Raw genomic sequence first — 26,764 nt, 5'->3', positions numbered from 1 at the left:
ATGCAAGTTATTTAATGTCCTAGAATTTTTTTTTTTTTTAAGTATCTGATAAAAGTTATTCAAAATTCAGCTTTGGTCATTGTTGTGTTTCCCATGGAAGAAAAGCAACCAATCTACTATACAGAAAACACCATGAAGTAATATACTAAATCATTTAATTAATTGACACTTTGGCTTTCTACTGGTTATAAATAACACAGTATTAAAAGCTAGAGAAAACTACTGCCAATTTGTGAGAGAAAGAATATGACAGATGGTCTGATTTTCTAGTTTATGGCTCTGTAGTCAAATATGATGGAATGCTATAAAAATATGTTTTGCCTGAGTAATAGCAATATAATAATGAGCACTTTACATTAAAATTTTGTTCTTCTCAGAGGGGTGGTAAATAAATTAAAGAAAACAGAAGACAGAGTGAGCAAATGTCACAATTCCCATACCAGAAGAAATGGAACTGAAAATGACAGATATACCTAGGTGGATGGTTTTAAATGTGAAAGATGAATCTACTTCTACAGAATATCTGTATGATTAAAAGATACAAGTTCACGAAAACCTCCATAACATAAAGAAAGAGTAATATTAATTAGTACTAATGATATATAAAATCTTTTCACCAGTTCATGTTAATTTTAAGATTACTTGTAAAAACCACTCAAATCATTTGATACAAGCATATCCACACATGTAACTTTAGTCAATAGACAATATTTTGCTAGCAGAACATTCACACAGTTCAAAAGCACATTTTTACAAACCTAATGGACGTGCTGCTTCGTCCATAAGTTCCATCTTCCCCCCTGCGGTGATGTGTAAATCCTTCATTCAATGTGTCTTCTACAATTTTTACATACTTTAGGTTGTAAGACTGGAAGTTTAAAAGGATCTGTATCATACTTCGAAGTTAGATTACACAAATCATAATTTTAGTTTAAAAAAGGTTCCAGAGTATAAACCATTATTTAGTGATTAACAAAACAAAACAAGATACGTAAAACATTTGTCATAAGTAAATGATTTCAATGTCAAAGTTAAAATTGATTAATTAATTTAGTACAAACACATAGTAAAGAAAGGAAAAAATTTATTTTCAATCAGAAACATCTAAATTATTACAAGTTTTTTTTCACAATTGCAGTAAATCAGGTCTAAATTATTAAAATGTTTATTTACAAAAAAGTATAAAAAAGAATTTTTTTTATAAAGAAGCTCAAGGGTAAAAAGATTAAGGAGATACAGAGAGATTTAATAGAACATGTTAATAATCTACTAAACTAAAACAGGTTCAACATTGTGAATCTATCACAGTAAGGACCAGAATTAATAAAATTATATTATATATTAATTTAATGAATTAAAAAATGTTCAATAAACAGCCTACATAACAGAGAGCTTTATCACAACAAGATAGCCTAATGAAGAACAAGATGACAAAACAATACAAGCCAGTTTAATGTAGTAAGAGATTTCAAAGGTTGATTATATGAAATTATATACTTACGTTCCGCCACCTTTCTAACTCGTGATTAATAAAGTTTGCATCTCGAAGGAAACGATAACCTTTAGGAATGGAGAGAAAGCGCAACAGCAATAAAAGTCCTTTATCACCGACATGTAGTAAAGAAGGCCGAAGACTTATCAGTGCTTCAAGCATTTTCTAACAAAAAATGTAAATACTACCATTAAGAAATAAATTATATATTTATGTGTTAAATGCAAAAACATTACAATAGTTATGAAGCTTGAATTCACTGTATTCAATTTAAGTGCTATTAACTTGGTTATTACATACATTATTTATAAAAATACTATACCACTTTGTAAAACATGATTTCAGCAGTAATCTAATAAATATCTATAACTAAATTATGAAATGTTACTTTTGGTAATTACACTACATATTAATGAAAATATTCTATGTTTTTATGAACCTTACGTAACAAAATACTATATCTTGTTTATGAAATAAGTCTATGAAATACTGAATTGGATTTTCAAAAAATTCATCAAGAAAGTCATTAGCCTTTACATTACAGGCTCAGTCAGTGTGACTGATGTAATCCAGTTTCCAGACTATAACTTTTAATGTGTTTTGTGTGTCCTCAAGAAATTTGGCAAGTTTTGGTAAACTAGCCTTTTGTACCCTAAAAAATCTATCCATGAATGCACGAAGTCAGGGTGCTGACGACTTGGGGTAGAAAGTGATTTTCATGTTAAGATTAAAAATACTCTTCATCTTCAAATTGTCAAATTTCATTTGCACAGCCTTTAAAACCTCATAAATAAATATCAATTGTTTTTCAGTAAAACTTTCAGTTATTTTATTTACTCTAATTCCATAAGTATTCATTCAGTCTGACCAAGTTCATAATCTGTTAGCTTTTTTTCTTCTTGGAATGACTATAAATTGTAACATGAAACTATAATTGTTTACCCTACATAGCCAAAGCTCGTTCTAACTAAAAACACTACCATACAGGTTGTAAATCACTCAGCCAATGTGCAGCTCAGGTTACTATACTGAATGACATAACACGAGCTTTTCATGTGCACACCTCATGGAGAATTATTCTTATTACTTTTAATTATTTTACCTAATCTAACCTAACGAGTTTCTAATTTTTACTTTTGAGTTATCTTACCTACGACTTCTTTTCTGCTATTGGTTGCTAATAAAATTTAAGTATATATACTTTTAATACTAAAAGCACTACACTCAATTTTTATTTACCTAAATAATGTACCTAAAACATGCAATAAAACAAACGATATCCTTTAATTACAATAATTTATGTGTTTTCTAATGATGCCATAAAAGCCTGAAAATGAAACAGATAATACTCTATATATAAAATAATATATCATACACTCTTAAAACTTTGGCTTTGTGTTAGTTAAAAACAGTATTATATAAAACATAATACAGAACTAGTGAAAATTTGTACAAGAGGATGTGACAGGTGAGCATAGCAAATGGATCTGATTTCTAGTTTATGACTCCATAAACAAATAACATTAAAGGTTATATAAATTATGATTGGCTTTAGTATATCTATACTATATAGAGTAATTTACATTAAATTCCATACTTCAGAGGGGGTGGTAAATAAATTAGAGGACCTAAAGAAACAAAATGTCCATTCTTGTATTGAGATAGATTTAGGATTTCTTTCATATTTCATTATAAAATTAGGAAGTCAAAGCTGATATAGTATTAAAATTTGATTTATTAACTATATTTAGATGCCAAGTTTATTTATGTACAATGATGGTAGTTTAATGAAATTTTGAATGTAACTCTTTAAAAAGTCAAAACGTGTGCACTTTGATGTACCCGTTACAAGAGGGTTAAACCCAACCTATGAACATCCACACTGATTATCGTAAAGTTCATCAAGAAAGCATTTAATCTCATTCTACGAAGTGATAAAGTTAATTATCAAATAGTTCATCAAGATCAAATATATGAAGCACTAAACTTGGATATTATTAAAAACTCTTTTTTGAAAAAATTAAATACAGAGAATGAAATATCCACTATATGCTATACTAACTTGCTTATTACAAACTTTAGTTGGTGAAATACATAGCACCCCACCAAGCACTAACCTGGTTATCACAAGCTTCATCTAGAATGTCAGCAGCTGCCAAAGACACTGCCCTACTCTTGTCATATAGCTGTGTTACAAGAAGCTCCACAGCCCACTTAGAGAACTCAGGAAGTTGAGCTCGCAGGAGAACTCTGAGGTAGTTAGTGGCATATAATCTTGAAACCTTATAAAATAATAATTAACTATGGAGTGTAATAGTGCAGCTAATACATACACAAAAGTCTTACTATGTGAAATCTAAAGAATAAAGGGTGAAAACTTAAAATCTTATATGGATAAAATCCTACTAATTAAAAGAACTTAGGTCATACACTGGAGCAATAGAAGTACAAAATTTGAAAATTAATTATAATTCAACAAAAAACATTGTTTACAGAAAGGTTTATATCTAAAATTATACATTAAAATACATCTATAATATATTTTATTGAGATTGGAGTTATTAGTAATTTGTGTATTACAAGATAGTTTGAAGAGTTGTACAGCTAAATGAAAAGTGTATTAAGTACTTCATATAAGAGTTGTTAGACCTTTAACTTTCTGTCTCATATTTGTACATTTTCTTACCAGATTGCTTCTAAGAAATATACTAATGGAAGATGCAAGAATACTAAATTAAGACACTTATTACTCACCTCTGATGTTGCAGTTAAAACTTTAGTCAGGATTGTTCTTGTGAATCCCTCCTTTGTATAGTCTAAGCTTGAAATGACAAGCTTGACATATGTGTCATGATTAGTCAAGCTTACAAGGTTTAATAAACTGTAAGAGACAACAAAAACAACTTTAAGTGACTTAATGACTTAAGTACGATACAATTAGTCCATATATTATGAAACTTATGCAAACAACTTGAGACAAGGTACAAACTTCTTTTAATGTTTTTCAGACACAGATTCATACATTTTTCTTTAAAAACTTGATCTAGATTTTTTACATCTTGCCCTTCCAGAAAAGATTATAGCTTTAAAGTGTGCCAGTTAATAAACAGAAATAGAGATTTACCCATGTACAGTATTTAAGCAAGATACAACATCAAAACTTAAAATTATAATGATTCAATGCGTGCTCTTTCTGAAATATTTCTCATATGAAAAAAAAGGGAGTTATGAAATGAGCTGTTGAACCAATAATAATAGAATACTTATTTTTTTCCACAAATTGCTCAGCATTTTTCATACTTTGAATTGCTTAATTTGAAGTACAATAAAAATTACTGAAGAGGCTTTCAAAATTCAATATTCTTAGAATAGCATTCCAAAATAAACAGTTCATGATAGTCCAGCTTTCCTTTAATAGCTTGTGTACTTCAGTCAAATTTCCTCAGCAGAGCTATTACACCTTTTTTTATAAGTTGGTCTTCTAGTGATGTTCATCAGTTTAAGCAAATTTCCATATCTTTGTTATCAATCTAAGAAGCCTTTGTTTAAATAATATGAAAGAGTAAATCGAATAGCAATAGTATAAACACAATTTTTTCAACATATTCTGCATTTGTATAGGTGACATGCTGAATGAAAGAGTTGGTCTCTAAGGACAGTCATCTTTTACCTTTAATAGACAAAAGATTTCAATTTTTAGGATGGCTATAAAATACCAAGCAAGTTTTGCAAGAACTGCTATTGAAATTACAGGATTTATCAATAAAACTTTTCCTGTTATTGTATCACTTACTGTTGGAAAACACCTGATCTTTCAAGCAGCTTACGTCCTTTACTTGAATTGGACATTCTACCAATAAATAGAAAGTAGGCATGACTTAGTGTAGATAAAACCCGTGTGGGGCTCAAAATGGCTTGTAGTGGTGCACTATCTAATGTAATCTGGAATATAAAATTCAAGATTTCATTCACACAAAACAATCTCAGAAAAAAAATTTCCACGATAATGAATACAGTAATAGTTATAAAACACCCAAGAAAACAACAAATAAATACGGATGTTCCAAAATCCCACAGCAAAAGTGGGGCTTAAATATTGACAGTAGTATGTTATAAAAGTAGTTAAAAATGTGAAAATAATGAATACTAAGACATATAAGGAAAGGATAAAGCAAATTACTAGTTTATTAAAAAGATGCAACAAAAGGGACATAAGTATGAACACAGGTATACCAAGAAAACAGATACAAACAGGTGACACTATATTCTGTTTTGATAGTGAAATATTAATAACAACCGAATAACTAATACATTCTGGCTTGTTTAGTGAAATATACAAAATCAGTGAATTTAAACACAGGAAAAAAAATGTACTAATGAATTTCAATAGTAATAGGGAAAAAATATTCAGTGATAAACAAATACAAGACAATAAAGTGCCCTGTTTTTAAAAGATGAAATAACATTACCGAATCAACAAATGTATCAGATTTAAATCTTTTTCTGATAAAAACATCAAAATAAAATGTAACTGTAAATTATGTTTCATTTAATAAAGCACACAAGATACAGAATAAGTGCAGAAAATTTTAATATCAAATTGAAGGAAACCTGCCTGAAATATTTTATACAACTAAAAACTGCTTATTTGTTTCAAATATTCTTGTAAAACTACACCATGGTTATCTGTGTTAGTTGTAGTTTCTCAGTTCAAAATTTATGACAGGAAAGGGAGCTAATCAACAACACCCACCCCAACTCTACTCTGATAGTAGGATTTAACTATCAGCCTTAAAATGTACCTATAGCCCTATATTGCAAGTTATGTAGTGGGATACAAAATAAAAACCTTTCGACTCCCAATCCAATATAGTGATGCTCAGGCCATCTACATTCTATTTTATAAACTCATTATTTATTTATCATTTTTTTTGTAATTATAAATAACATATGTAATATAATTACAGTTATTTCAACTCATGTCTATAAGCTTTATATAAGATGCAAAAAAAATTATTCCAGTGAAATAAACAACACTCAGTAGCAAGCAATTTATATTACCTGTGACAGGCAAAGGTTCAAGTCTGTCAAAAATTCATCTAACAGTTCATAGGACTTTGTCTATTAAACAAAAACAAGAATATGTTAGAAGTCTACTTAAATATAAAAAATTATATTTTTCATACCTTTAACATCAAAGACAGCCTCCCTGTTAACTACACAATAGATACTTTGTGAACTACTAATATATACTGCAAAGAATAACAAGTTAAACCAAATTCAAATACAGATATTATCACATGAAATTTTTGACACGACAGCTATAACCATAAGTCAACATCCATCAAAACAACATGTATAGCCATTATAAAATTATTAATTTCAGTAAAATTTTCAAAAACAATTTATAATAATCATAAAAAGATGTTTGCTAAATAGAAAAATTTTCATTAACAAAGGGCTAGAGTGTAAATTAAATTTGCATACAACATACAATACAGTTTGTATCATTATCCAAGCTGTTCAGAAATATTGGAATGGATTTTTTTTTTTTTTAAGTGAAACATTAGTAAGAGTGAGATACCACGCAACACCTGAACAGCACATTTGGAAATAAAAACAATTCAAATTACAGCAGCCAATCCATGTACATACTTCATCTGCTTCAAGGAGAAAGTCAATCAGTTGACATCCAACAACACAAATCTGCCTCCCATGTTCTTTGTCTGCCTCTATTAGTGAGAACTGTTTACTTGTTGGTTTGTAGAAATGAAGCAGCTTCTTGATGAAGTTTTTATGACTACTGTCATCTAACTTGTATAGTACATCTCCAGGCCACTAAAAGACAAAACCATTTTTAGGGGAATTTTTTTTTACAAAAAACTTATTTAATTTGTTATTCAATTATGTATGAAAACATTTAAATATAAAATTATGATTGTTTGTAAAATAAAACAAACAAAATTTTAGCAGATAAACATATTTATGCCAAAACTGTGTAGGCATTCATTAGAATTTGTGTTCAGAATATCTTATGAATGATCTATTATTAAAAATATTCTTCTAGAAACAGAAATGTAGTAAAATGCATGATTATCAACTACTGAGAACTTACTGGTACTTTAAGTATACTTCCAATAAGGTCCCAATCCCAGCATGTGTATTCTCTTATAGTAACTTGGGTGTCTTTGATAGCCTGATTGCCTATGTCCTCAGAGGTCTGGAGAAATGCGTGTATAAAAAAATACAAGCATGACATTTATCTACTTGTTTACAAGTCTGATGCTATACAAATGTGGATAAAAGTATTTTACTTTAGCACGATAGTGATCTATCTTATCCAACTCTACGTCAAAAGAAATGTGCATACACAAACATAAAAATAATTACAATCTATAGGGTTGAGTATGTTATATTAAAATGATCTTTATATAAATATAAAAATTAAAAAATTATGTGACAACAATAGGTAATACAAAGTCAAAGTGGAATGACATGTATCACAACTACATTTTTAAAATTATGATGTCACCAAAAACTGATCACTTTTGGGAATGGTATATAACAGTTCTCTCCATGCAAAAATATTCATAGACTCAGATCAGAAAGAGGAATTAGAATTTCCAATATTAAGATATACTTTGTACTTAATAGCACTGGAAAACAAAAAAATATGAATCAACTTGAGGAACCAGAACCACACAAAAAGAGACCTGCAACAAACTATATTCTAGTTTGGCATTCAAAGTTTCGAAACAGTTGAGAATTCAGAAACACAAAAGTCAGTGGCAAAAGCCATCTACAAACCCCAAGCAACAGTACCCACAGAAACAAAAAGAATATCCATCTGGAAATAAAGCCAACAAGGTATGGGTTCACCAAGACAAAATTTTCAGTCATACCTCCTGCCCAATCATCACATACAATACACAACTGGAGAATGAAAAAGGTATTCACTTTATTACATATTCCATTTAGAGACATATTAGTCAAGTCACTGGATACAACACCCATGTGATCAAACTGTTAAAATGGAAGCTGGGGAATTCTCATTCTTGTACACCAATTGGAATATGGAAAGTATGTAATGAAAACTGTGTGCTTTAAACACGATGACCTTACAATGGATTCTTTGGCAATGGGAAAATATTCTGGAGGGTTAATTCCAACATTCATAGTTCTTGGATGTAATCAGGCGTGGAGACACAGGCCATAAAAATATGGTGAGGCTACAAAATTTTTAATATAATATAATCAACTCTCTGTAAAAATATCCAACTTTGATTTTAGAGAATTGAGTATATATTTTAATTACACTAATTGTAATTAAGGATAAAATAGACAAAGAACACATAAGTTGTACATTAGTGCTTATGTATAGTTTCTCAAGCAATGCAATAATATTTTAAGACTAAAAAATCAAATCTTCCTGAAAAATAACATTCAGAAGAACTACAATTTAAATTAGTTTTCTAAAAACTACTTAAAACCATTTGTGCCCAAGCAATTTTGTTTCAAGTATGCATAAAAGAAGTTATTACTTCTACCAAATTTTTCTTGAACATTTGACCAAAATAAACATTCACAACACCCTTCTTACACTGAAGTTACTCCTTGTTTTTATGAAATATGTATATTAAAACATTAAAATACACATAGGTACTTATTATATACAAACTTATTTGTCCAAAGCAACAAATCCATCAAAATGAAATGCAGTTTACAATATCTCCAAATACCAGCCAAATTAAAACTTAAATTTCAGTGTATTCACAGTACATTTTAATACCAATGTGTTTTATTAATAAAATATGTTTAATCTAATTTATTTATATCACACAGATTATGCACCTAATACTACTAACTAATATCCATATACATAAGAAAGCAATAAATATTGCTTTCTAACTGTCTTAAGATTCCTTACAAAAAAAACTACTGAAAGCCTATATACTTTGCAAATAAAATTTCCTTAAATTAATGGGAAAAGGTTTACAAACACATGCATAATTGTACATAATTTGAGTGTCAAACTTTATCTTAATTTATAAACTCCAAACTTTATACATCACAACTACAGTACTGCAACAACCTTTTTCAGATACTGCCGAAAGTGAGCTGAATGTCTTGAACTACCAGAGAACCCCACTTGTTTTTTTATTGGACTACAGAACTGAAGCAGCTGGTCTAGAAAAAGACTACATGGCACAACACCTCTCTTCTTCAACGAATGCATACGATTTAAATATGTTATAGCAGTACTGGCTTGGCTAAAGGGAATGAAACATGGATCACAATATTTTATTTATGTATTAAGCATGTTCAAACATTAGCAAACAAGACAGAATTCTCACAGCACTAAACTATATATGAAGTAATATATCATCAAGAACAAGTAAAAAAATACATAATTAACCAACTGTAAGATAAATTCTAAATTTTTGTGCCAAATAAACATGAGTAGTTAAGATTTCAGTTTTCTGTTTTATGAAGCAACTAGTTATTTTATTCTTTCACTTAACATAAGCTTTTGGTCAATTTAGTTTAGTTTTATTGACAATACTTGTTGGATATATCACAGTCCACATGCCACTGTATATAATATACAAAAGCTCTTTTTATTTCACATGTCAAAACGTTCTCTTTGAATCCGTGGTGAATATTTAAATGTATTACCTTTATTTTTATAGTTGAAGCAAGTCATATTTTATAAACAAGTTGCAATTACAGATTTTTATTTTCTTTATTAGTAAAATGTCCAAACTAAATAAAATGAGCATTTGATATTTTAGAAATAAACCTGATTACACAATTACAAAAATTTGAAAACACTTCTTAAAAATAATAAAAAAAAAAAACTCAAAACAACAAGAGCAGAAAAAGGTGGTGTTTCAGATTACTAAGCAAAAAACAACAGGTTACAAGATGTAGTTAAACAGTTGTCAAATTATCAAAATTGTCAATCATAATTTTTGGAATTCAGCCACTTTTATATTTCCACCAGTTTGTATCATAAAATATGCTTGGAGGGTAGTCACTATTTCAGTCATTACTGGCCACACCACTCAACACTGATCTGTTAAATTAAAATATGAGGGATAGAACAGAATATTTAAGTTTATGTCAACAAAGTTTCAAAACAGCATCACCAATGCCTCTGCTAAATACTGTATCTCAAATTTAATAATATTCTTGGCCAAGACAAATTTATGTCTAAGAAATATAGTTTGTTTTTAATGAATAACAAGTTCTTTTATTCAGGTGTATTATTGGAATACAACAAAAACTCAATAGTAGTATTCAATAGAAAAGGATGTGTGTAGGTAGAATTATTTGATTTTAGTTTTGACATGCACTGAACCTAATTAAAATGAATACAGGATGTTATAGAAGAAAATTCCTGCAGTTGTGAGATAAATACAATTTCAGAATTTAACATTAAAGATTTTATAAAGAATGAAAAAAACATTACAAAAAATCTTTTATAATGTGATCTCTTTGTAATACGATTCTTTGTTTACCTTTATGGAAGCTTTAGCAGTTAATACATCTACAAATCATATATACTGCTAGAACTGCTTTATTTACTTTATATTAATGCAGAAAAGTTAAAATATCTTATCTATTTATTTTTTTTTTAATTTTGTGCAAAGTTACGTGAGAGCTGTGCATAAAACTGCTCTTTAGCATTTTTTTCTAGACTTGTTAATGATTAGAGTGTGCCAGTTTTGAAATAACCATTACAAAATTGTAGATTAAAATTAGCTCTTTCTATTGGTTATAAACATTTATGTCATATTTACAACTGTGAAGTCATATACAGAAGGTGGGTGTGGCTACTGTTAGAGAGTGAGAATACTCATATTTCTTGTGTTCTGAATGTCCAAATAAAACTTGGACAGGAAAACAGTTCTATAGTAGAATTGAGGCTAGATATATCCAAGTAATATGGACAAAATCTTCAGATGTGCAAACACTCATTCATCATGTGGCAATAAAGCTGAAGTACATGTCATATTTTAAAGTAACCTTTAATATATTATATATACTTATTTCAAATAAGTGGAATAAAACATGCATCTATCTTTAAATTAGAATGTTCAAGATAATGCTAACTCTATTGGAATATTTTGATGTGTAACTTGATAAAACTTTGTGACTTGCACAGAACAGAAGCTTCAAGAGTGCACAGTACTGAAAAGGTTAATAATGATAACAATATCAACTCTTAAAAATATTTCATGGTGATAAACGTTTGAAATAGTTAAAATTAAGCTGTATGTTGGCATTAAGGTAAATGCAAATATTTACAACTTTAATTCTGACATGGGCAAATTATCAATTTGGTAGTATTTAGAATTTTTAATTAGATCATTATTTTCTATTTCATTTCATTATTAAAATTGAGATTCACCAGTAAGTCTCAAGAAAGTCATGTAAAAACTGATAAAAAATATTTATTAAAATGTTTAAGTGACTTGCAGGAAAATCATATATTTATTAAAACAAACCAGAATACAGTGGACTTCTAAAAATACCAAGATTGTCAGTTGTCTCCCTTTCTCTTTAGTATGCTCTTTAGAAATCTTACAGTGGGTCTTATTTGTCTGATAATTCAGTTTTATGTCTTCATCAAGAGCTTAACTTTCTATAATGAACTCTGCATCACTCCATTATAGAACAATAAGCTCCTGATATTGACAAAAAAACAAAGCATCAAATTAAAACTCTCTGTAAGATCTTCATGGTTATTTCATATATTAAAAAAGTTTCACATACTTTAATAGTAACATTCCTAACACTACATGTTAATCTATCTTCAGATTAATTTAAATTTGTTATTTACTGCTTTAAATTTTACATTTAAGTTGACTTACAGAAATAGAAAGCAGTAATTATATGGCCACATACATGTGTTAATACTGTGTATTTAAAAAAATTATGTGGTTAGTTGTCACTGTGATTTGTTCTTCTGTTTGCAAATTATACCAGTACTAGGGCAACATAGAAATTAATTTCACCTTGTGATTCATGTAATAACACATTTTAACTACCTTATTTCAAACATGAACTGCCCTTAGTTTTTAATGTCATTGAAAGGTTTCAGGTTAACTTACTTTCTTTTCTGGGGAAAAGTTTCAAATGAAGCTGCATGAGACATTAAAGATGGTAAACAGTGACAGTGGTGGCTACATTCTGGAGGTAACAATGAACTTGCCTGATAAAAAACACATACTTGCAAATATATAGTTCTTTGTGGACATTACAAAATCTTTATTGTTATTCACTTAAAAGTTACATTCATAACTTGTTTTATAAATTCAAGAATCAATTCAATTTATCAAGACTACATACTGGGTTACAATAGATTGGTATCACAATTTCATAAGGAAACCATTACATAAAAATCTATCTCACATATATTCGTTATTTTCATTAAGTTAAACATTTTACTGAAAATCTGGGAAATATTTATGAACATATAAACACAATATATTGTCACTTAACTATGAAACTTACCATATATAACAACTCTCCCAAGAGGATGGTAGCCCTAACAGACAAATGAGGATCATCACACACAATGACAGCTACAAGAGCCTAAAAACAGAATGGAAAACAAAAGAAAGATTAATAATAGGTAGACAAACGATGACTTATGAGCACAAGGAAAACTTTTATTCATGATGGAACATATTACGTTTTGATAGAACACTGGTTTTTCTTCTTTTCGCATGATCAGTACTAGTAATACATAATTTACATTTTGTTACAAAGACAAAAAAAACAGGGATTAAATCTGACAGAAATTATGTCAGCAGGTGACAGGATATAGGTTGAGGTCAAGCATATGAACACTAAATAGACCTTACCAAGTACACCTAATACTGCTAGGAGTCATTATCAAGGTTTAGTAAGATATTGTTTGCTTTGATAATTTATACAGTTTCTAAACACTCTTTCTCTTTTGGTTTTGGGTAATTCAGGAGAAGAATTTCAAACACACCAAGGCTCAAATTTTAAACACCACATATAACACCAGTCAAATGAAAGTAAGAGTCTCCAAGAAAGAATTAAGATGGAAAATTAACCATAGAAAAAAAACAAATGAAGATGAACAGAACAAAAGTTACATCATTTATAAGTTTTTGAATTTAAACTTTTCTTATTTTAAACAGCCTTTTGATCTAATCACAAAAAAGTATATTTTTTGTCATAAAAATCATCCTTTGATTACTTTACATTTTTGTATAATCTCAAAACTTCTTCCAGACAATTTACTTTAAAATGAAAACTTACCTCTAACACTCCAATTTGAACAAAGGCAAACAATAAAAGTGCTAAGTAGTTTTCAACAAAGTTTGTTCTGGAAATTGAAACAAAAAAGAAGAAAAACCATTAGAAGGTACAATGAACTGCAAAGTACATATCTTTTAATATGCAATCAATATATTAAATGAATATAAATGTTCTTGCTAATACCACCTGAACAACTGTTTCTTACAAAATGCTTAATATTAGGTATCTCAAATCAAGACAATGTAACACATACAAAAATAATGAAAAATTGAGTACCATCTGTTAACACTCCTACGAAAAGACGTTTCTAGTCCTGATTTCACCAAGCCCATTCCCCTGGCTGTGGTTTCGCTAGATAGTAAATAGGGACAGTGGGAATCTTGTTAATCCATTCATTAATGGATTTAAATGGCAATTTCATTTAAATACAAAATTATTAGCCTAATATTAATAACCTTTCAAGTTGCTCTGTGGCCTATTAGGCCCCACTTTTCGTAGGAGTGTTAAGAAAAAAACAAAATAAAAAACGTTTATATAGTATTTTATTGACTTCCCTAAACTATACTATTAAGTGTTTAGCACACTGGCTACATCTTACCTGTGTTTTGCTACATGAGGAAGTATGTCCCTTCCTTCAGCTGCTACAAACCCTTCATATAACTGCCATGAATGTTGCATAACAGAAGGGTCTAAAAACAAACAAGGGTTAATGTATATTGACATCTTTTATGATGTTTAACATGTATGAGAATAATATGAATGATCTTATTTTAAACACTGCACATTCTGGATATTAATTCATAAACAGTGGTATAGGTAAACAAATACACATACTTATAAACAAAAACAGTATGGTGTTTAAACAGTCTTGGACAAACTGGCTGATAACTGGTTTATAATGTAGAAGCTGTTCTTCATTCAACAGTAACATTAATATACTGCAAATGAAAACATCGAGTTGAATGCTCTTGAGTTTTAATATGTTCCTTGGCTGCAGAGCAGTTTTTTTTTTTAAAAAGCACTATCAATAAGGAAAGTGTAAAACTATGCCAGAGCCTATAATACTTTTATTTCAGTTTATTTGTGGTCTTACCTTTTAATTCTTCTAATTAAAAATACAACAACAATAATCTCCAAATGCTGCATTTAAAAATATTAAAATAGAGAGTTTCAATGTTGTGCCTCGTGTGAATGTGTTTGCTATACAAGAGGTATAGCAAAATCATATTTCAAACTAATATTGACAAAATTCTTCAATGAAGCATTGACTATATGTTAGCATACAATAATTTATAAACTTTCAATAAAATAGCTAAACAAATGAATACCTTTGTATTTGTTTGCTGCTTGCCATAGGTTGCTAAACCTTTTCAAAGTTTGCACACAGAGCATGTGAAGTGATATAATGTTTTTTGGAGGTGTTATATTTACATGTGAAATAACCAAAAAAATTATAAATAACTATATAGATACAACAGAATTCCACTATAATTTATCAACCTTAGTAGCCAAGCTGTACTTTGTGTCTTTAGTCTGCTCGAAATTACATATTTTTTAAGACAAACTATGTGCTTGAAATCTTGGTTCAAAAGAATGAAACAGGTTCTAAGTACTTTAAAATTACTGAGAAAGCAACTACGGGGACATTCTGAGCTTTCGACTGGTTACTTACATGTTGTGTATTGAAGTAAGTGTGTGTGTATATATATATATATATATATAAAGGAAACTTTTCCAACAACAGAAAGCAGTGAACAGGGCCACTGTGTTTGATTTAGTGAATAAGCAATATCTCAGAATATAGGAAAAATATGAGGTTCGTTCTTTTATATTCTAGCTTGTCAATATCAGTAATTTGAGTTTCTAATTCCTATAAAACTCTATACTTAGTATTTTGACATCACAAACATCTAATTTTATACAGTTCTACATTCAACATAGTATGCAACTCATAAAAATCAATATTTAGGTGTGTTCTTTTAATATTTACTTATAAATTAAGAAATTAACCACTATATATAACACTAAAATATGAATTATAATCTACAATTAGGTACCATCCTTACTGACATAAATTTATCAAACAGTAGTTCAATAAAATTTTCAATGCAAGTCAACAAATGTGATGGCATTGCCTTTGACTGTGACATGTTGCAATGATGTTAAGAAAGAAAAACATCAATAAAAATGTGTCATTATCACTGTTCTTGAGAATTATTAATATTTTCACAATATTGATTTTTTCTTTTAAATAATAAAATACTTACCAGCTGATAAAATAGCCACAGAAAAATCATCTGTCCACTCAGGTGATGGTAGACAAAACAGGTCAAAAAACAGATCCATAATGTTTCTCTGTGGTACAGAGTTAAAAGTTATACAGACACAGCACAGTTAAAAAAACAATACATATAACATTTTGATAACCCATTTTTATAAAAAGTACCAATGTTTCTTTCAGAGTTGGTGTAAAGTATTTTTTTAGATAACTTTTAACACTGTAGACATGCTTGGGCATTGCTCATCTTGTATAATAACTCAAAGAAAAGGTGTGGTTAAAATATAAAAAACACATGATGCAAATACTGTTTCAAATCTTTGGGCTTTTATCAAAAATAATTTTAAATTGTAAAGTATAAAATATAAGCTTTATGTGAAAAATACACACAACAATTCAATTTAATAATTTATATACATCACATACAATAGCATCTTTTACCAACAGAAAAAACAAATAACTCACTCTTATGTCACTGTAGGGCAAATAAAGCACATCTATCAGTGACTGAAGTCCTGATGAATTTGGTTTACACAGGTACACCAATCCTAGAAACATTTTAAAATAATTTCATTTTTGCCAAACACTGGTAAAACAATTTATAACAATGACATTACCACAAATAATAAATGAAGAATTCTAAATATTTTCACAATCAGCTAGATATGTACAAGATTTACAAATGTAAAAATCTAAATAAATCTTAACTTCAAATTAATAGCATCAAATTTTGAAATAAGTTAATGTCACTTACTATTCAGGATGATCCAAAATCCTTTCTTATTTTAAAATTTAGTAACTAAACAAATACAATGCAGTTTTCAACATGCTGCAACCAAACTCAAACAGTTTTTATTGTCCTGTTTTGTTTTCACAATGGCAAACATGCCAGAAAAGGCACAATGCAAAGAATTAGTTAGGGTGGGTCGATTCTGCTGGCTACAAGTTTGCTAAACATCACTCTTTTTGACTTTCCATTTTTTGGAAGCAAGGACACTATGTATCACATAACTATAACAAACACCATGGAGGTAGAGACTGTAACTGTGAGAATATTGCAGCAAATTGGGGTTGAAATCAAACACCAGTTATATGTGTTGAGAACTACAATAAAAACTGTCCAAGTTTGGTTTTGAAATGTTGAACTCTGCAAGTTTGTATTTCTTTAGATAATTAATTATTAAATTTTAAAATTGTTTGTTTGTTTTGGAATTTCGCACAAAGCTACACGAGGGCTATCTGTGCTAGCCGTCCCTAATTTAGCAGTGTAAGACTAGAGGGAAGGCAGCTAGTCATTACCACCCACCGCCAACTCTTGGGCTACTCTTTACCAACGAATAGTGGGATTGACCGTCACATTATACACCCCCACGGCTGGGAGGGCGAGCATGTTTAAGCGCTGACGTGGTAGCGAACCCGCGACCCTCAGATTACGAGTCGCACGCCTTACGCGCTTGGCCATGCCAGGCCCGAATTTTAAAATAAAAATGAAGACAATTTTGGACAGCACTGTATGTCTACTAGTTAAAAACCAAATGTTTTTATTAACTTTTGTATTTTATGTTTACCATGAGGTTCAAAGGTTTTGAAATGACAGAAATTATAGAAAACTAAGTACACATACATGTGTATCTTCTATCATCTAATCAGTACTTTTTAATCATGTCTACAATATATAAAGCTACATCGATAATGACTCATGATATAATGTAAGCATTTTTAAAATTAACATACAAATAATAGTTTAAGATTATCCATACAAAAAAATGCAATCAATTAAGCTTAGAAAACCAAATAAAATTGATCAACGTTGAATTCTAGCCTGCTTGATACATGTTATGTGTATGTACCATTTTTTTAAGTTTCATATTTTTCATTTTGTAGCTCACTGAAAATAGACATTACAAACTCACAATGAAATTTATCAATGTGGAATCATAGAATAACATGAAAGACCAACATTAACATATATATATATATATGTTAATTAGAAATGTAAATTTAAATGTACTAATTCTTTCATCAATACTTTATACAAAAACATCCTATACATTTCACTTATTTTATTCCAAGTATTCTTTGCAAGAAAAACACAAAAAAAAACAACAAAAACAAAACAAACAGACTGCTGGATCTGCATAAATGTTGAACAGTACTTGTAAAATATTAAGGGATGAAAGTTCAACAGAATAGCACAGACAAATGTAAATCATGTGTTATTTTTGTGTATGGACCTGTAACTAGCCTGAATGTTCAAAATACCTCCCCTTTGTTTCACAAGATTACATTTTGTAAGGTGCATTAAATTTAATAAAAAATCTAAATCTACACCAGATTTAAATAGAGCAACTTTATTTCTATATATAACATAATACAAATAGAATCCAGTAACTATCTAAAGACTGCACTTACCAGGCCAAGAACGTAACACTGCTGTCAGGGCAAGTCTAGCTGTTGTAAATCTCGTTTCCTTGTCTTCACTAAATGAAAATAAAACACAAATAAAAAGCAATAAAAATAAGTAATCAATTTCTGACCTATCAATCTAAACAGCAAAGTATCTTTCACACAGTCAAACAATAAATAAATAGACATTCACTTCACAAAGACTGTCATTTTATTCATAAATAAATGAGCATCAAATAAAGGATACAAGATTACTATTAGTTTTAAGTGGATTTGCTCTTTGCAATCTTTAAGACAAAAACTGGTTATTATACTTCATATTTACACAAAGCCTGAAGTCTTGGTTTGTGAAATTGTATAGCCCACTTCATTTGAAGAATTCTTGGAAAACAGGATCACACATGCTTAAGAAAGATTATTACCTGCTGCTTGTGCTTCACATGACAAAATATAGGTGGTAATACCCTGACCTTCAAGCCATTACTTTTTGAATTGGATTGAGTGCATGAAAACTGCTTTCCCTAGTAAGTTAATCATTGCCACAGAAAGGAAGAGGGCCTTGTATTGACAGTAGTAACTGTCCCATCTGCTCACCAAATGGTATTCCACACTATAACAGACTACTAGATGGTTCAACATGATTTTCAGCCAAACCCAGATATATCCACTATCTTAATATTTGTGCAAAGCTGAATTTATCAAGAAAAATCAACATTCCAAAAGGCTGGGTGTCATAGCATCTATGATGCCTACTTCTGTCAGTGTTCAATAATGCCTCAAGTGAAAATTAGTTTCTGTTTAGTAACTGCAATTGTAACTCATATTATAAGGATAACTTTTAAAGGCATTGTGGTAAGCTTGTACCTGTCCTACAACAATAGTACGTGTTTGATGTGGTTTATGGTTTACACTTTTCCTGTTCTGCTGGCTTTAGGTGTTTGCATCATGCAGAAACTGTTTTCCAAGACAATTATAACTCCTTTGTTACCTTATTCACTACAGACAATCATAACATAAGTGGCCTGCAAATCACTTGACAACTTTGACAATCTTCCTACAATCCACAGATGAGAACTTGATAGAATATGGTTAATTCCAAGTGTTTTTTTGTTTCTGACATGTATGTTTGTATATTTTATGGTCTTTTACACAGTACACCTATGTTTATATGTAGGGGATATTTGCACGTGACATTATGGAGACTGTCAATTTGTATTCTTGAAGGTTTCTCTTTACTTATTTAAAGGCTGTGCACTTTTAATATAGTGTAATATATTTTATTATCTAGCACAGGTTTCTTTCACAAAAAGGATCACATTATGATCAATGGTGACTGGTATCCATAAACATTTAACACAAAAAATATTGCAAATAAAGATTAATACAAAAATATCAAGTAACATCTAACCTAAACTAAAAAGCTGCTTTCAGATGGGATTTGAAAATGTTAAAATCCAACGAATTCAGCATATGCTATGTGATTTCATTTTGAAAAAGAAATAAAATGTCACTTGTTATACATGTTTTGGAAGGTTCACACAAAAAAGAGGAAAGTTCCATTGCATTTTTTCTTGATATTTTCATTGTAATTAATTGAAACTTACCTTAGTATTTAACTCTTTTTTTCATTTTCAAGTTAAAAGGTATCACTGTTACCAAATATTGGAGCAAAGACTTTTATGGATATTAAAATGACTTTGTATATATTTTTCTATCATTAATTATTATAAAATAAAATTGTATTCATTTCAAATAATAAGAAAGATATAGATATTACACACAAATATGTAATAAAAACAAATTTAAAAATTAACATGTGCAATTTACTGAAATTATGTACACTTGTTTTCATTTCACAACATACTATTGTTCCAATACCAAGCTAGAACTTATAGCTAAAGCTGGATGATTAGTGGTATTTGATAATAAATTAATCAATGGCTCAATTAATTGATTACATTTAATTAAATGATTATTACGGAATTCCTCACACCATCATACTCATAAAGAATTTTTTAAAATCTCAAAAACAGTGTTAAAAACAAAACAAATGACATGTATTTTAAATTTATAGATGTTTCACATGTGTACGATTTCATTCACTCACTTCCTACAATTTCTTACAGTCAGAAAAAATTAGCAAATTCTTACTTGATAGCATGATCTACTGTATCAGCCGAATATCTGAAGTGTGGATCAGTGAAGGGGCCTAATATACGCTACAAAAAATATCATAATATTTGTATTAAGTACCTCTACAAAGATATTTAAATTATGTACTTGTACACTACAGATAACAAAACACTGACCTAGAGTAACTTATTGTATTTCATTCTATACTACCTCATACATTGATAACAGTAAAATCATCACAAAATATAAAGTTCAAGTTTTATTTGTAGTTACAGTTTGTATGTGTTTGTTTGTTTTTTGGAATTTCGCACAAAGCTGCACGAGAGCTATCTGCGCTAGCTATCCGTAACTTAGGGGTGTAAGACTAGAGGGAAGGCAGCTAATCATCACCACCCACCGCTAACTCTTGAGCTACTCTTTTACGAACAAATAGTGGGATTGACCGTCACATTATAACACCCCCATGGCTGAAAGGGGAGCATGTTTGGTGCAACAGGTATTCAAATCCGCAACACTCAGATAACGAGTCGAACGCCTTAACTCATCTGGCCATGCCAGGCTAAGAAAGGAAAGGGAAGTCATTATCACCCACCACCAACTCTTGGGATACTCTTTTACTAATGAAAAGTGGGATTAACCGTTACGTTATAACACACTCATGGCTGAAAGGGTAAGTGTGTTTGGTGCGATGGGGATTTGAACCATCAACCCTCAGATTACAAGTTGAGTTCCTTAACCACCTGGCCATGCCAGCCCTTGTAGTTACAGAAATTAAAACAACAAAATTGGCATTTTTTTCAAAATGAGGAACAAAAAGTGAACTTATCAAAATTATAACATTCTTACTAAAAAAAAAACTTTATAAATCAACTGTCTTCTACATTCAAATGTCTCTTATTAAATAAGATAACTACAGAAACAATAAATTTCACCAGTCCATCATATTCAAGTATATACGAGTTTTACCATTACTTGCAACAAACACTGATGAAATTTTTTTTATATAACATTAGGCAAGCAATGTTAAAAATGAATAAAATTGTTTTATACCACATTGCTAATAATTAGCAGCATAAATTCAGTCTAGCTACTTTAAGAAATGTTTTTAGGTCACCTGAAAACAGTTCTAAGATAACAATAAAAACCATGCAATGAAAACAATATTAGGTAAATTCATTTTCATTGAAAACAAGTCATGTTCTTGATGAAAGAAGCATCTGAGGCCAACTACTTTATTAACATAATTATTCAGAAATAGTTTAAAAATAATTAGTTGTAGCAGTAAACAAAACTGAGACTCAGTAACACAAATAACTTAATAAGTGAATGGTGTTTAATGATGTATAGGTTAAATATTTTGTAAAGGTTTAAAAAAAAACAATGGCTGTAATAAATACAAAGAGAAAAATCCCATTTTATTTGCTTTATAATTTCAATGGTAAAATATATTTCTATATGACTTTGTTGAATTAAACAAAATTTATATTTAGAATTTGGAAAGTTACACACAAGGACCTGGGGGTTGGGGAACAAATAAAGTTTTGATAAAGCATCCTATGTGAATGATTTATCTGTTTAAGTTAAATGATGAGGTAACATGAGGCTCATTAAAAACACTTGTTATATTGTTTTAAAAATTAATGTTTACTTAAATAATTTTAAAAAGTACATATCGATTTTTATATTTATGCTTCACACGTTATTGACCTTCAAAGTTAATTTCATAAATGACCAACATTTAAACAAAACCTTCAAAATAATAACTAACTGGTTTAAAATTGATGGATACCACAATGTGCAACTTCATTTTGACTAATTATATGAAAATAACTAAAAATAACAAACTAAATGTAACTACATCTTGAGTATGATAGCTCTGCCTAGTAATAACCTGTGATCAGATATTTATATGTAGTTTGTTTTGATTAATTACCTATTTCTTAGTCATATATAAACTTTTTATAAACAACTATTCCTCACCTGTATTGCTTTAATAAACACATTAATATTAGAAGTTATATCAGCAAAATTACATTGTGAAATTTTAGTACCTCAAGGTCAATATCAGTTTTAATGAACTGGCGAGATCTGGAGTTATTTATGAGGAAAAGAATCACTCCAACAAGGGATTCTCCAATCTGAGGACTTTGGCAGTCAAGAATACTGTGAATAATTGCCCTGAGAACTCCAGTTTCTGCACATGAATCAGGATTCATGAGTGCTATTCAAAACAAATAGGACGTGTGAATTGAAACATGTTTCCACAACACTAAATAGTATTAAAATCTACTACATAAGCAAGAGCTCTATTTCCACTTTTTATGCTGGGAAGTATATTATAAAAAGATGAATATATTTATGGTTTTATCAATACTTAAATAACACCTATCTATTAACTTTTGTTTCTTAAGTAACATTTTAAAAAAAATATAGTATAGAAGACAACAGATAAATGAAGATGGAGCAGGAAGAAAACAGTCGTATGTTTTGCATCCAAAAAGTTCTTCTGTATGTAAATTCCAAAATCATAATATAGTATTTTCCTTTAGCATCTAACCATATAAATACACTACAAAATTGAGCAAAAAAAGGCAATTCTACATTTTACAAATATATCATTATTACAATCATGGTTTTGCCAGTACAGGCACAATCATGTATATCTGAACCTGATGTGGCACCTTTAACGGTGAAACCATGGTCATAATGAACAAAATATTTGTGAAATGTACAACTATCCTTGTTTTTCTAAATGTTGTAATTATGGATTTTCAAAAAGTACTAATGGTTTCAATTATTAGTTAACAGGTCATCCCATAAGCAATGTCCAAAAATTTAATACAGAAAGTGCATCATTATATCTGTCTTTGTAGAAGGCTTAAATGACTAAAATATGTAGTAGGATGTGTATAAAAATGTTCAGACAAGTAAAAGAAACTAACCACACTCCACTTTTTCAGATCATTAATCAAATAAACCTTTATTAAGATGGATGTGTCCAAGGAACAAATTAGGCATATAATACTTTGTGCAGCAGAAACTACACGAAACATTCAAGGCATTTAGGGTGCAGAGTCTCTCAATGAAAGAAAATGTCAAAGGTGGTTTAAAGAAGTTCAGATCAGGTGACTACAGCCTAAGTGATGTGCCACATTTAGGTCATCCTGTTGAGTTTAATGATGACTTGCTGCTTGCTGCATTTGATGAAGATTGTGTTGTAACAGTTGAAGAACTAGCACAGAAGCTTAATTCAACCCATTCAACAGTTCACCATCATCTGCAACAGCTTGGAAAGGTGTTAACACTGGGAAAATGGGTCCCCCATGATTTGACAGAAGCCAACTTTAGAGCAAGAGTAGACATTTGCACTTATCTGCACTCTCGTGAATGTAACTCACCTTTTTTGGACAGGTTAATGATTGAAGATGAAAAATATATATTTCATAAAAATGTTAAGTACTGCAGACAATGGCTCAGTGCAGGTAAACTGACTGAAGAAAAGTCTTGTTAAGCATTTGGTTGAATATTGTTGGTACGATCCACTTTGAGTTGCTGTCACTCATTGTAGCGATTACATCAGACTTCTATTATCAACAGTTAGAGCACTTGAATGTTGCACTGAAAGAAAAGAGGCCTGCTTTGATCAATCATAAAGGTGTTGTGTTACACCAGAATAATGCACGGCCCCATACAGCAAGGATCACATCTGCAAAGATTGAAGAGCTAGACTGGGAAAAACTTCCACATTCTCTTTATTCTCCAGACCTTGCCCCATCTGATTATCATCTACTCCAAAGTCTGCAGAACTATCTTGATGGAAAAGAGCTTGAAACACATGAAGATTTCAAAACTACATTCTCTACATTCTTTTCCTCCAAACCCCATGAATTTTATAGAAGTAGCATTCAGAAACTTGTGAATCATTGGCAGGAAGTAATTAATAATAATGGAGCATACATTATTTATTAAATAACATTAAAAGCATTAGAAATCCTTTCTCTTTTTCTGAAACTAAAGTTGAACATTACTTAAGGGATGACCTGATATATTTAAAATTATATTTGTAGTTATACCAGTTAAGCTTACCAAGCTCACTCAATGTTCCTAAGCTAGCCTTTACCAAATGATCCTTCTCATGAGTACCATCATTTACAATAGCTACAAGACATCGAGTAAGAGATGCTGGAAAGTTTTCATGATTGACTGCCAGAATCCTTCTTATCAAACGCAAAGCATGAACCCTTTCTAGTCTGTTATCTAGAACAATGTCTAGACAACGAGTTACAAGAAATGGAAGCTGCACAGAGCAGAATGCTCGGACTGATTCTTTCCTTCGTATCAAGTATCTGATCGTTCGAAGTGTAGCAGCTCGAACCTCAACAGCTTCATGAAGCAGCGTAACACGGAGACTGAAAATTTAAAAAGTTCTCTTTATTTGCAGTATGCTATAGTTTTTCTAAAAGTTCCAATATATCTTTGTTAGAATTATTTTAATAAACCGAGGATACTAAAGCACTTCATTAAATTGTTAGAAAATATTTAATGTAATTAATTAATGGTCATCAGTAAACATAATAGTTGAACAACAATTAATTACAAGTACATAAATAATTAGATTCAAATTTGAAAAATACACTACAGTTCAAATAGAAATTAAGAAAAGCAAACACTTTATTTTGATTCTTATGTGACATACATAAAAAGGAATGCGTAAAAATTCATAACTATATAAAAAAACTGTTTTGGAAAAGATAAAATTATCTTCCATCCAATTGTGGTTCAGCTTACATTCTATAAGTTACACTATTGAGAATTCTGAAAAATTACAGTTCAGAAATGTAAACCTCAAGCTACAGTTATTATTTAGTAATCTCTTTACTTTCTAATTCAGTACAAGACATTTACCAACAAAATATTTCCTCCAATGAGAACCCCATGTCTGCTTCTGGACCAATATGAGTAAATAATTTAACAAAGCTGTTGAGATAGCCAAGTTTGCAGCCTTTAGTCACTCCTTCTCGTTTAACAATGTGGGTCAAAATTTCTCGGACATTTTCCCGAGGGTCTAATAGAGGAATTAAAACAAAAGTGAAAAATATTACACTAATTTCCAACACAAAGAACATTAGAATTGAAAAAGCAAACAAAAAACTACATACCAATAATATGCTTGTATTCTGTTGTTCATCCAAATTTTTACCATAATATGCAGTTTTTGAAAGATTTTTGCAACATTCGACAAAATAATTTGTTTTTCTATTATCCTTTACTGCCATGTGTTACAAACTTTGCTTGTATGAAATTTATATTCTTAGGCCAAGAATATTTTTTGAAAACAAAAACTTTAAATCCATTCAAGAAAACACTTGTTTTAGATTTAGATGATGAGGGAGATTCAGATGTGGTTTAGGGAAGTTTTGTTTTTCTCTCCTAGTTATAAGTTAAAATAAGTTTAAATACAGTTTAAACATCCAAGTGTTATTCCGTCTTGGGGTTCATGTTAAAGAAAATACTTTAAAAGATTGTCTCTTTCTGTATAAATAAAATATGTAGATAAGAATAGGCACACTCAGAACTTTTTTTTAATACCTACAAGATGTGTAACATAAAAATTTTGATCTGTTGAATTGTGAATCATACAAGAAACTATTACAGTTTGATTTATCACTTTGTCAGTGTCATGTAACATTCTTATTCCTAAATAAGCATAAGCACATTTATGAATCTCCACTTGATGTCAGTTAAAAAACAGAAGAGTAAATGTGACTGTATTCGGCTAATTTCATAAGGCCTCTAGGTATAAAATGAAAAACAACACATAATGAAGTGCATTTCCTTCACTACCTGTATGGGATTTCAACTTCAGAGCTAATCATGCACCACTGGGAAAGTTAAAATGTTCTTTGAATATTAAAAATTCAACATAATTATATATTGAAAAACCAATTATATATTGGTCTCTCAAAATTGGTTAGTGGACAAAGTTTTATTTAATGCAAACACACTTGCTCTCAATTACTACTGTTAATTAACTGATTATTATAGATGTCTTTGAACAACATTCAATGAAATAGTCTTTGATAGTAACATTTCTACCAGACAAATTATTATTTTTGTTTGAAAATTTGAGACGTTGTTGTATGTACAAATGTCCT

The 26,764-nt window shown here is 29.8% G+C and overlaps 1 protein-coding gene across 3 annotated transcripts in view; it reads right to left on the bottom strand.

The window, feature by feature from the left end:
* rictor (rapamycin-insensitive companion of Tor) overlaps positions 1–26,764 on the bottom strand; it is a 65,680-nt gene that overhangs the window by 29,364 nt on the left and 9,552 nt on the right. For all 3 annotated transcript variants that reach the window (XR_013027871.1, XM_076499783.1, XM_076499784.1), the window contains exons 3-22: positions 25,515–25,674; positions 24,696–25,018; positions 22,661–22,830; positions 20,628–20,695; positions 18,483–18,550; positions 16,536–16,618; positions 16,060–16,147; positions 14,391–14,481; positions 13,793–13,859; positions 13,013–13,093; positions 12,610–12,710; positions 9,585–9,762; positions 7,608–7,712; positions 7,148–7,330; positions 6,554–6,613; positions 5,286–5,434; positions 4,247–4,373; positions 3,610–3,774; positions 1,502–1,657; positions 759–868 (exon numbers count right to left, since the gene is read on the bottom strand). Coding sequence is in view for 2 of the 3 variants with exons in the window: in XM_076499783.1 (XP_076355898.1) it covers positions 759–868; positions 1,502–1,657; positions 3,610–3,774; positions 4,247–4,373; positions 5,286–5,434; positions 6,554–6,613; positions 7,148–7,330; positions 7,608–7,712; positions 9,585–9,762; positions 12,610–12,710; positions 13,013–13,093; positions 13,793–13,859; positions 14,391–14,481; positions 16,060–16,147; positions 16,536–16,618; positions 18,483–18,550; positions 20,628–20,695; positions 22,661–22,830; positions 24,696–25,018; positions 25,515–25,674 (2,533 nt within the window). In the remaining variant the exon portion in view is untranslated. The remainder of the gene's footprint in view (positions 1–758; positions 869–1,501; positions 1,658–3,609; positions 3,775–4,246; positions 4,374–5,285; positions 5,435–6,553; positions 6,614–7,147; positions 7,331–7,607; positions 7,713–9,584; positions 9,763–12,609; positions 12,711–13,012; positions 13,094–13,792; positions 13,860–14,390; positions 14,482–16,059; positions 16,148–16,535; positions 16,619–18,482; positions 18,551–20,627; positions 20,696–22,660; positions 22,831–24,695; positions 25,019–25,514; positions 25,675–26,764) is intronic.

This window comes from Tachypleus tridentatus, chromosome 4 (genome assembly GCF_004210375.1).
Source record: "Tachypleus tridentatus isolate NWPU-2018 chromosome 4, ASM421037v1, whole genome shotgun sequence".
Classification (NCBI taxonomy): Eukaryota; Metazoa; Arthropoda; class Merostomata; order Xiphosura; family Limulidae; genus Tachypleus; species Tachypleus tridentatus.
This window is presented reverse-complemented; position numbering and strand designations above follow the sequence as displayed.